General features: G+C 33.1%; 1 protein-coding gene across 2 annotated transcripts in view; it reads right to left on the reverse strand.

Moving 5' to 3' along the window:
- Window positions 1-5,006, reverse strand: part of LOC142236223 (2-oxoglutarate dehydrogenase complex component E1-like) — an 81,776-nt gene extending 76,770 nt beyond the window's left edge. For both annotated transcript variants that reach the window (XM_075307485.1, XM_075307486.1), the window contains exons 1-3: window positions 4,798-5,006; window positions 4,585-4,734; window positions 4,228-4,519 (exon numbers count right to left, since the gene is read on the reverse strand). In XM_075307485.1, the coding sequence (XP_075163600.1) occupies window positions 4,228-4,519; window positions 4,585-4,734; window positions 4,798-4,890 (535 nt within the window). In that variant the 5' untranslated portion in view covers window positions 4,891-5,006. The remainder of the gene's footprint in view (window positions 1-4,227; window positions 4,520-4,584; window positions 4,735-4,797) is intronic.
- Between the last annotated feature and the right edge of the window lie 7,366 nt (window positions 5,007-12,372).

Here is a 12,372-nt window from a genome sequence, read left to right on the forward strand (position 1 = left end):
AGGTCCCTTGTCATTGAGCTTAACATGAAATCGGGCAGCATAAGAGAGGAGTTCACCACTGTGGTATCACAATGGACTGAATAGTCTAAGTGAGCCTGATACATCGGGCTGCCACCTAACCTAACCTAACCTACGAGTAGCTGACTCAGTCGCAGGGGCGGTAATTCGTAGAAACTTTTCTATATGATATATACATACGTCCGGCCCAGATGTAATGATATCAAAACGTCGCTCTAAGATGGTACACCCAAAGAAATTTATTAGTAGAAAGAGCAGAAATGTCTGCTAAAACAGCAAACATTGTCTGCTATTTTTATACCCACCACCATAGAATGGTGACGGGGGTATAATAAGTTTGTCATTCCGTTTGTAACACATCGTAATATAGATTTCCGACTATATAAAGTATATATATTCTTGATCAGGGAGAAATTTTAAGACGATATAACCATGTCCGTCTGTCTGTCTGTTGTAATCACGCTACAGTCTTCAATAATGAAGCAATCGCGATGAAATTTTGCACAAACTCGTCTTTTGTCTGCAGGCAGGTCAAGTTCGAAGATGGGCTATATCGGTCCAAGTTTTGCTATAGTCCCCATATAAACCGACCTCCCGATTTGGGGTCTTGAGCTTATAGAAACCATAGTTTTATCCAATTCGTCTAAATCTAGAGGTATTTTAGGAATATAAAGAGGTGTGCCAAAAATGGTCAGTATCGGTCCATGTTTTGGTATAGCCCCCATTTAGACCGATCTCCAGATTTTACTTCTCGTGCTTATAGAAACCGTAGTTATTATCCAACTTGCTTGAAATTGGAAATCTAGAGGTATTTTAGGACGATAAAGAGGTGTGCCAAAATGGTGAGTATCGGTCCATGTTTTGGTATAGCCCCCATATAGACTGATCTCCCGATTTTATTTCTCGTGCTTATAGAAACCGTAGTTATTATCCAATTTGCCTGAAATTTGAAATCTAGAGTTATTTTATGACCATAAAGAGGTGTGCCGAAAATGGGATATATCGGTCCATGTTTTGTTATAGCCCTCATATAGACCGATCTCCCAATATTACTTCTTGGGCGTCTAGAAAGTGTATTTTCTATACGATTTGCTTGAAATTGAAAATCTAGAGGTATTTTAAGACCACAAATAGGGGTGTCGAAATGGGGAGTATCGGTTCATGTTTTGGTATAGCCCCCATAAAGCCCCCATGAAACCGTAGTTTTTATTTGCCTAAAATTGGAAATCGAGATGCATTTTAGGACCACAAATAGGTGTGCAGACTGATCGCCCGATCTTAGATTTCGTAGTTTGCCTGAAATTTGAATTCTAGAGGTATTTGAGTCACATTAAGTGGTGTGCCGAAAATTTTGGGTATTGGTCCATGTTTTGGTATAGCCCCCATATAGAGCTACCTCCCGGATTTAGTTCTTAGGCTGCTAGAATCTGTATTATATATATATATATATATATATATATATATATATATATATATATATATATATATATATATATATATATATATATATATATATATATATATATATATATATATATATATATAAATATATATATATATATATATATATATATATATATATATATATATATATATATATATATATATATATATATATATATATATATATATATATATATATATATATATATATATATATATATATATATATATATATATATATATATATATATATATATATATATATATATATATATATATATATATATATATTTGTGGTCTTAAAATACCTCTAGATTTTCAATTTCAAGCAAATCGGATAGAAAATACAGTTTCTAGACGCCCAAGAAGTAATATTGGGAGATCGGTCTATATGAGGGCTATAACAAAACATGGACCGATATATCCCATTTTCGCCACACCTCTTTATGGTCATAAAATAACTCTAGATTTCAAATTTCAGGCAAATTGGATAATAACTACGGTTTCTATAAGCACGAGAAATAAAATCGGGAGATCAGTCTATATGGGGGCTATACCAAAACATGGACCGATACTCACCATTTTTGGCACATCTCTTTATCGTCCTAAAATACCTCTAGATTTCCAATTTCAAGCAAGTTGGATAATAACTACGGTTTCTATAAGCACGAGAAGTAAAATCTGGAGATCGGTCTAAATGGGGGCTATACCAAAACATGGACCGATACTCACCATTTTTGGCACACCTCTTTATATTCCTAAAATACCTCTAGATTTAGACGAATTGGATAAAACTATGGTTTCTATAAGCTCAAGACCCCAAATCGGGAGGTCGGTTTATATGGGGACTATAGCAAAACTTGGACCGATATAGCCCATCTTCGAACTTGACCTGCCTGCAGACAAAAGACGAGTTTGTGCAAAATTTCATCGCGATTGCTTCATTATTGAAGACTGTAGCGTGATTACAACAGACAGACAGACGGACATGGTTATATCGTCTTAAAATTTCTCCCTGATCAAGAATATATATACTTTATATAGTCGGAAATCTATATTACGATGTGTTACAAACGGAATGACAAACTTATTATACCCCCGTCACCATTCTATGGTGGTGGGTATAAAAATAGCAGACAATGTTTGCTGTTTTAGCAGACATTTCTGCTCTTTCTACTAATAAATTTCTTTGGGTGTACCATCTTAGAGCGACGTTTTGATATCATTACATCTGGGCCGGACGTATGTATATATCATATAGAAAAGTTTCTACGAATTACCGCCCCTGCGACTGAGTCAGCTACTCGTAGGTTAGGTTAGGTTAGGTGGCAGCCCGATGTATCAGGCTCACTTAGACTATTCAGTCCATTGTGATACCACAGTGGTGAACTCCTCTCTTATGCTGCCCGATTTCATGTTAAGCTCAATGACAAGGGACCTAATATTTATACACCGAAAGAATTTTCTTCGTAAAAAGAACGAAAAATGTCGTTAAAAGTACGAAATTTGTCATTGTTTTACAACCAAAGAAACTTTTCGTTAAAAGTACGAAATATTTCGTACTTTTTACGAAGAAAAGTTCTTCCAAAATTTTCGTAGTTTGTATGAAAAAAATTCGTACTTTTTATGAAAAATCTTCGTACTTTTTATGAAACAAATTCGTTCTTTTTATGAAAATGTTTCGTACTTTTTATGAACAATTTTCGTAGTTTTTATGAAATAGGTTCGTACTTTTTATGAAAAACTTTCGTACTTTTTTCTGAAAAATGTTCGAACTTTTAGAAAAAAAATTATAGTCGAAAGTGCACTTGGTTGTAGTTGCAAGTGTGAAAAATGACATCACTACTTTACATCTTAAGTTTTTGAATAATTTTTAGTTTTATTGCTTCACTTTTATTCATAGCGCGCTATCACCCAAATGAGAAGTAGCATAGACTTGCATAAAAAATAGAATAAAGGAATACACTCAAGCACATTATAAAAGACAATTTAATGCCGCGAACGGCAATTTTACAACTTCAATGAAACTTCTTCGTTATTTCAAAGAAAATGTTTCGTACTTTTTATGAAGAAATTTTAACGCAGAATGTCTCGTAAAATATTCGTAAAAACTTCTTCACAAAATTCATGAAATGTGAAGAAAGTTTCGTTAAAAGTACGAACTTTTTACGAAGAAAAGTTAATGTAGAATGTTTCGTAGAAGTTTCGTATATTCGTAAAATGTTCTTCGTAAAATTTACGAAAATGAATGAAAATTTCGTTATTTTAATGAAGAATTCAGGAAGAATAGTTAATGAAGAATTCTTCGTAAAATTAACGAAGAGAATTCTTTCGGTGCATTGCACCACGGTGGCTACTCGTAACATTATTCGTGAGTCACGACACTTCTGATTGAGAGTGTGAGACACGTGCACACATCTACCCCAAAGAAACTAAGCAAACATCGTAGTAGTGACGAAAATTACCGATTTGGATATTCCAATATATTTCAGGCAAATCGGGAGATAATCATCAGAGAATACTGTGAGCAGCAATGTCGAATGTGAGTTATATACGGTTGATTATATCACAGTCCTGAGATTCAGTTCTCATGATACCACATGGACATATTTGAATTCAGTTCCTAATATTCGGTCTTATCATAGAACTGATATTGGACCACACATCAAGCCAAACTAGGTCTCAGATCCAATTCTGTGGGCATGGGGCGGATTAGATTCAATCGCTCATAACATACCCTTCAGTGGAGTGTATAAAAATACATACCCTTAAAGAAATCTCCTTTTATAAAAACATTTTCATTTGCATTCAGCTGTACACCACATTTGGTCACGGTTTTGCTGTGTGTAACAATTCCCAGGGGATCCAAATTAGCAGCTAGAAATCCCCTCGTCTGATAACTTCTAATAATATCATTAACCAAAATATGATCATCAATAGCTTTCTGGTTTAATCCTCCACCGCAACAAAATTGAGAAATTGGCATTAAATCTCGCTGAGGATGTGCTACACTTGGTACGGGTTCATAGACACCGGACCGAAAATATGAATCCCATGACTGCGAAAAAACAAAATAAAGCAATTGTCATTAAACCCTATCTTCATGAGAATACTTATACACACCGTATGTACACAGGTTGGATCCCTTTGCCAAGCACGATACATGTCCTCAACATATGTTGCACTTGACCCTCCCCCAACTGTAGTGGGAAGTTGTGATGTATTAGTCCTTCGAAAATTTACTAAGCACAGAGTAGCCCCGTAGTCAGAGTCCTTAGCAAAGAAATAAATTTTCAATAAAGATTGCTGTTGAGTACAATGACTTCTATTATTTACCAAAAGAATTCTGCACAGTTTTTTGAAAACAGGTGAGCCAAAATTCTTGGTCCCATGAATCCTTTTCAAGCAATGTTTTTTTATTCCAAACATATTAGTGGCTTTCAAAAATTAACTAAATAAAATATAATTCTAGTACAAATTTTATTCTAATAGATTTTCTTTGACAATTAAAAATTCAATTGATTTATATGGGAAAGAAGATATGTTACAATAACTAAAACAAGTGGAAATAAAATAACATCCCAACACTTAAAAGGAAATATCAGAAAAATGCTTTATATAATTATTAGAGATGTTGGAAAAATGTAACATCCCAACAACACTCAAAACGGAGCAACTCTAGTTTAGCTAGACCACTCAATAGAGAATTAAATTTTATGTCGAAATAGCAAGTAACCGGTTTAACCGTAACAGGTTATTCGAGCCAAAAGTATAAGTAAATAATCGTTAATAAAACCGGTTCTACTTTCAAATGTACACCACAAATAACGAGGTATGACCCTAGTTTTTCCGGCTATTGGTCAAGGTTCTACGTAAAAAATGTGTATTTTCGAACCGGTTTGTTTTTACAAAACTGGCTATAAATCAAGAAGTGTTCGATGTAAAGGTATTAAGTAACCGGTTGTAAATTGTAGTCAACACTTCCACCTATTCGTTAAAGTTAAATGTAGGCAGATATCTCTGCGCAGTTATGTGCAGTTGAATTTAATTGTATTTGTTAAAAGTGGACTTTTGCATAGTAAACTATTATACTAATTTCAAAAGTTGTTTTTCGGGTAGAATAAATTAGAAGCGATTTTAAACCGGTTATGGGAACGTGATTGTAGTGAATTGATTGTTTGGAAAATCATATTTTGCAAAAACGAAAGAAAAACACGCGAATTATTCGAAAAAAAAAAAACAATTTAATTTTTCCTTTTAAACCGGTTACGGGTATAAATCGGATAATAACTCCGGTTCTAAAACAATTTCGAAATAAAAAAAGGTTCGCGGGCGAACAAGAACATTAAAAAAACATTTTTCTTTATAAACCGAATATAAATACAAATCGGTTGAATCTTCGGTTTTATGAAGGAAGCAGTTGTAACAGCAATTTGTATGTAAAAAGCGCTGCAGGGGAATTGGTATATTCAGCAATATTTTTTTAAAACTATTTTTCTTGCAAAACTTAACCCTTTCGACCCGAATTTTTATCTGTATCGCTAAAGAATTTTTTTATACTTTTAATCATGTTGAAGTCATTTAAGAAGCATATAACCAAATTTTTGGGTCGCCACGCCCATTCGTTTGGGCGGTAGAGAATGTTGCCTGTGGGCAACTTTGGGTAATTGTTACTATAAAATGGTTTGTGTTGTAATGATAGACGTATTACGTTTTATTGGATTTTTTAAAGATTGTTGTCATTTTTACAGTAAATAACAGGTTGGCTGATAAGTCCCCGGTCTGACACATAGATGGAGTCGCTAGTATTTAATGCATATTATTTTTATATAGTACCAACCTTCAAATGATTCGTGTTAAAATTTGACGTATGTAAGTCAATTAGTTTGTGAGATAGGGCCTCTTTTGTTAAGTTAGCTTTTGTGATTGTAAAAAAAAAATGAATTTCGTGTTTTGATAAATACTGTTTTCTGAAGGGAAAAAATGCCGTGGAAGCAAAAACTTGGCTTGATAATGAGTTTCCGGACTCTGCCCCAGGGAAATCAACAATAATTGATTGGTATGCAAAATTAAAGGGTGGTGAAATGAGCACGGAGGACGGTGATCGCAGTGGACGCCCGAAGGAGGTGGTTACCGATGAGAACATCAAAAAAATCCACAAAATGATTTTGAATGACCGTAAAATGAAGTTGATCGAGATAGCAGAGGCCTTAAAGATATCAAAGGAACGTGTTGGTCATATCATTCATCAATATTTGGATATGCGGAACAACGTGTTGATGATTCTGAGCGGTGTTTGCAGCTGTTAACTCGTAATACACCCGAGTTTTTCCGTTGATATGTGACAATGGATGAAACATGGCTCCATCACTATACTCCTGAGTCCAATCGACAGTCGGCTGAGTGGACAGCGACCGGTGAACCGTCTCCGAAGCGTGGAAAGACTCAAAAGTCCACTGGCAAAGTAATGGCCTCTGTTTTTTGGGATGCGCATGGAATAATTTTTATCGATTATCTTGAGAAGGGAAAAACCATCAACAGTGACTATTATATGGCGTTATTGGAGCGTTTGAAGGTCGAAATCGCTGCAAAACGGCCCCATATGAAGAAGAAAAAAGTGTTGTTCCACCAAGACAACGCACCGTGCTACAAGTCATTGATAACGATGACAAGAATTCATGAATTGGGCTTCGAATTGCTTCCCCACCCACCGTATTCTCCAGATCTGGTCCCCAGCGACTTTTTATTGTTCTCAGACCTCAAAAGGATGCTCGCAGGGAAAAAATTTGGCTGCAATGAAGTAGTGATCGCAGAAACTGAGGCCTATTTTGAGGCAAAACCGAAGGAGTACTACCAAAATGGTATCAAAAAAATTGGAAGGTCGTTATAATCGTTGTATCGCTCTTGAAGGGAACTATGTTGAATAATAAAAACGAATTTTGACAAAAAAATGTGTTTTTCTTTGTTAGACCGGGGACTTATCAGTCAACCTGTCGTCCGGAATAATTGAGTCTGTAAAGCGCATGAGGCACGTGCGTACTAATGAAAAAAAAAATTACTAATTGACAACCAAATTAGCTATTTTTTTATTCAACTTTAAGAAAACACTTGTAGCTTTCGATACCGTTACAGTTTAATGAACAAAAACAACGCTGACAGTTAGTCTCAAAACACAAAGGTCCCACAGACATCTTTAGGGTCTAAAGGTTAATAAAATTTATATTGATATCATAATTAGTTCACAAGTTATATAGATTTCAATCCATCCTTGCAATTCCCAAAAAAAGAATTATTTATTTCATTTCCCCAAAAATAGCAATTTTAGTATTTTTTATTTATTTTTCCTGCACAAAAAGACTCACCACTTATATTTACTGTACAGGATCTTAGGTTTAAATGTATGTACAGCTAAACCAACATTTCATACACCCGAGATGACTAAATTTCAACGCCTATATGACAACCCGTGGACCCACTAGGGACCGACAAACTTATAGCAAAACACCTCAGCTTTCACACAAAAATATATTTACCCATTATTATCAATCATTTCCAAAAAATCGATTTGGAACCACTGTGTTCCGTTTAGAACTTGTTGGGATTTACCTGTTTTCTCATTGCATGATGTATACTTCCACGCAGTGTTACCGTTGTGCGACTTTAGTCGCATTTTGCAACCTTTTTGACGTCATGCGACTTTTTGTGCGACGTTTTTAAAATATGTAAAATGTGCGACTTTAGTTTCAAAGCTTCTCCACCACAATGTGAGACGCCAGAACTCGGCTATAAAAAAGAGTTCACTTTCCAATGACAAGTTGTCATTGAGCTAAACATAGAAGCACTCATAACTACACGCAAAGAAATAAAACGTTTGGAAAACGTGTACCGAAAACGTTTTTCTTTTGTTAGAGTTTTTTGAATTGCTTCGAAAAGAATACACTTTTATCACCAAAAAAATTCGTTTGTTACAAAATCTTAATTTTTTTAATAAAAAAAGTTATTTTTGAATCAACAACACAGTCCATTTCGTTTATATCAAACACTGTTCTTTTCTGACTTTAAGTCTTTATTAAGACACATTTTACAGTTCAAAATTTAATATACTATAATTTAATGTTGAACATTTTTTCGGAATCTTCCTAACATATCTGGAATATATGTAAAAAGAAAAAAAAACTTTGGTCGAAGCAGGGATCGAACCCACGACCCTTGGCATGCAAGTCAGACGTAGTAACCACTGCTCCATGGTGCCCAACTAAATGTATTTTTCTGTGAAATAAACTTTGTTTAATCGGCTCGTGGGCGCCGCAAGCTATGCTATATAAATATAACTTATATGGGTAATTGTCTATTGATGACAATAACGGCTACATAGCTCAGTGGATAGTGTGTTGGCTTACAAATTGCATGGTCCCCGGTTCGATTCTCCGTCCAGGCGAAAGGTAAAAAAAAATTTAAAAATTTATAAAATTGTATAATTTCTTCTACATTGTTTGTGTTACAGAAAAAGGTGCTAAGAACTAAAAAACTTCGTGGAAGTGAGAAAGATGTGAGGGAAAATGCAATTAGCAAGAAAAAAACAATGTTTTTTTCTTTGAGTTTGTCTTTATGAAATTGTTTTTACATCCTGGAAAAGAATAAACGTTTATCCCAAAAAGTATATACTTTTCTTCCAAATACACTTCCTTTCAACGAAAAGCAAATGAGAAACGAACTTTGTTTGTCTAAAATTTCGTTTGGGAGGAAAGAATTATTTTTTTGCGTGTAAGAGAAAAGTAAATCACGTATAGTATCACAATGGACACCTAACCTACGATACCTACCCTACACGGTGTTCTGGTTTGTTAAGTCGTTGTTTTGTTACATACACGCAGAGAAGGAATATGATCACCTCAAACATGTTTCGAGAGCATAATGTTATTTTTGTATGGTGACCATGTAACATGTTTGTCACTAAAATGTTATTTTGTCGTCAAATATAACCTGCTTGCCGAAATCAGATACATGATTTCCAAGAAAATAACATGGTTGCGAAAACCATGTTACATGGTCACCACCCAAAAATAACATTTTGCTCTTAAAACATGTTTGAGGTGATCATATTCCTTCTCTGGGTGTATCATTTCAACCACTATTAGCTCCGTTCGAGTACCCACTAATTTTTGATAATTATCACAAATTTTTACTGGAGTCTTTCGTTTACTCCAAAAGCTAGCAAAAGAGAGCCAGAGTGAGATCAAATTTGAAATTTGAGGAATAGATAAGTTGCAAGTTTTTGCTAGGAATTGTTTCCCAGTAAAATCTTGCAAGAGTTGGCCATAAACAAATAATACGTACAATATATTTCACAGAGTCAATTAGGAGTGTAGTAAATATAAAAAATAAATATTTTTGTTTTTTTTTAATTGATTTAAATGCATATAATTGGCTGATAGTAAATTGGCACTGGATGGCGTTCTCGTACATTGCTGCTAATTTTAGGAAGGAGAAAAAATCCATTCTTCATATTGCAAGTTTACGTTTTACTGGATTTTATGATACAATAAGTTGCTAAAATATCTCTTTATGTTAAAGGGAGTGTTCCTTTATTGTTTTTGTGTTGATTTATAGAAGATTTTTTGTGCGACTTTTTTGTGACGTTTTCAAAATTTCCAACGGTAACACTGCTTCCACGCGATATTTTCCGACCATGGGTATTGTAAAATTAAAATTTTTGAATGTTGTAGATTTTCTTCTTCTTAAATGCGTCAAATAAAACATGTTTTCTTCTCATTTATTTTTACTTTTCTAATTCGTATCTAAATTAGAAATATATTCTGTGAAAATATTAAAATAAAAAAAAACAATTTTTATGTACTATTAAGTATTTTTCATTTTATTTATAATTTAAATTTTTTACTCCATTTGTTTATAATAAACAACAAATATTCAATCTTACATGTGATTTGGTGCAGAGGTTTTTATTTATATATGTATGTATATTTACTTGCTGTAGATCTTTGTTATACCGCCAAGCTTTCCATCAATTCTCTTACGCTAAATAGAAAAGGTGCAATTTCAAATATATATTTATAATTATTTTTTTTAATATAGTTTTTTGTATTTTTTATGGAAAGAGTGTGAATTTTTTGTTTTATAAAATATATCGTTATTCACTCAATAACAACTTAACTAACGTCAACATACTAATAAAGCCTTGATGTATTAAAGCTTATGGTTGGCGAAAATAGTTTCAATTTTGAAGCTTTCTTCGAACAATAGTTTTATTTCAGCTAGTTTTCCGCATTCAGAAACTATTGGTCTTGTCTGGCTTTAAAAAAGGTTCCTTTTTGTAGAAAAAAATGTTTGTATGTAGTAAAAAATTCAATATATGTATGTTATGATTTGTATCAATACATTTCACCTTATTAGTTTTACCAATAAATAATATCTCGTTTATCACTCTTTCATTTTTCCATATTTGGTGTGATTTTCTTGAGTTATACTTTGTAAAATTTTATAAATGATATATTCCATGTATGTGTACGGGTAGATGTTTAATATTAGTATTTGAAAATGCCGATGGAAATAACAAATTAAACAAATATATATAAAAAAATAAAAGTAAAAAAATTCTTTGTACTAGTTGTTGGAATTTCTCAACTGAACTGAGTCTTAAAATGTGGAACATATGCGGAATATGTTTTTGGAACACCCGAAGCAATTTAACTTTGATCAGGTATTGGTAAACTTTTGGAATTATTCCAAACACCTGAAAAAGGCAGTAGGTAAAAGGTGAGATAGAAGTTACTGATGTCAAGAAGTGTACGAGGTTTTTAGCCGTCGCACAGAGGGGCAAAATCGCAAAAAATGGAGATTAATTGAAAAATGATTTTTTTTGAAAAATACTTAGTATCCGATTAAAGTATATAAAATTCTACATCACAACTGAAAATTTCAATGTTCAAGGTATATTTAGGAAGGTAGTTTCAAGCTATCAGATGATTACAATTTTTTCATTTGAGCAGAACTTTGATTGTCGGCGTAGCTAAAGGGGTTTTATGGGTTTTTCATCTCCCCCTACCAAATACCATTCTGTATTTCTTCAAATCATGATTATATATCATTGAATTAAATATTATGGTTTCTTCCCATCTATAGGTTAGGTTAAAGTGGCAGCCCGATTAAGATTCAGGCTCACTTAGACTATTCAGTCCATTGTGATAAACTATAAGAATTTATTTTTTCTCTTTTTGAGGTATCTTCACAATGAGCACACATCGTAGCTTTTACCGCATACGAAAATGTTGCTAGCTACGTTAATGTTTAATAGACAATTGCGACAAATAAAGATAAAAATTCAAAATAAAATTATTTTATACCAAAAATTTTGAATTTTCAATTTGCTTTAAATTTATAGGTGAGTACTATGTTCGGCTTTTTCACCAAAACACTAAATTAAAAGTACAAATATATTCATGAAGACGATTATATTTTGATCAAGTCTTGCCAAATATAGGATGGAAAAGATCCAAGGTATTGTTTGCAAATAATTTTATATTTATAAATTAATTAATTAAAAAAGTAACCGTGAAAACAAGCTGGTTTTCAGCTTGAAAAGTGAACATAGTACTCAGCCTATGACAGAAAAGTATCGAAATAAATTATCCTCATAATTGATGGTAAGAATTACTTCAATTATTCTTGTAGACCGTATCATATTTCGAAGCATACATCGATCATTTCCAGATTTTCTCTATTTTAAATTTCCAACTTGTTGAACATATTGTTCAACAAGTGAGAAATTTAATTCAATTTGACTGACAATCAAAGTTTCAATATGGCGACTGTAATTTTTGTTTTTGTAATACTAAAACTACCTTACTAAATCTGCCTTGTGTCATATGTTGTTTACTTGTCAAGCTGCATTGT

This window comes from Haematobia irritans, chromosome 4 (genome assembly GCF_050003625.1).
Source record: "Haematobia irritans isolate KBUSLIRL chromosome 4, ASM5000362v1, whole genome shotgun sequence".
Classification (NCBI taxonomy): Eukaryota; Metazoa; Arthropoda; class Insecta; order Diptera; family Muscidae; genus Haematobia; species Haematobia irritans.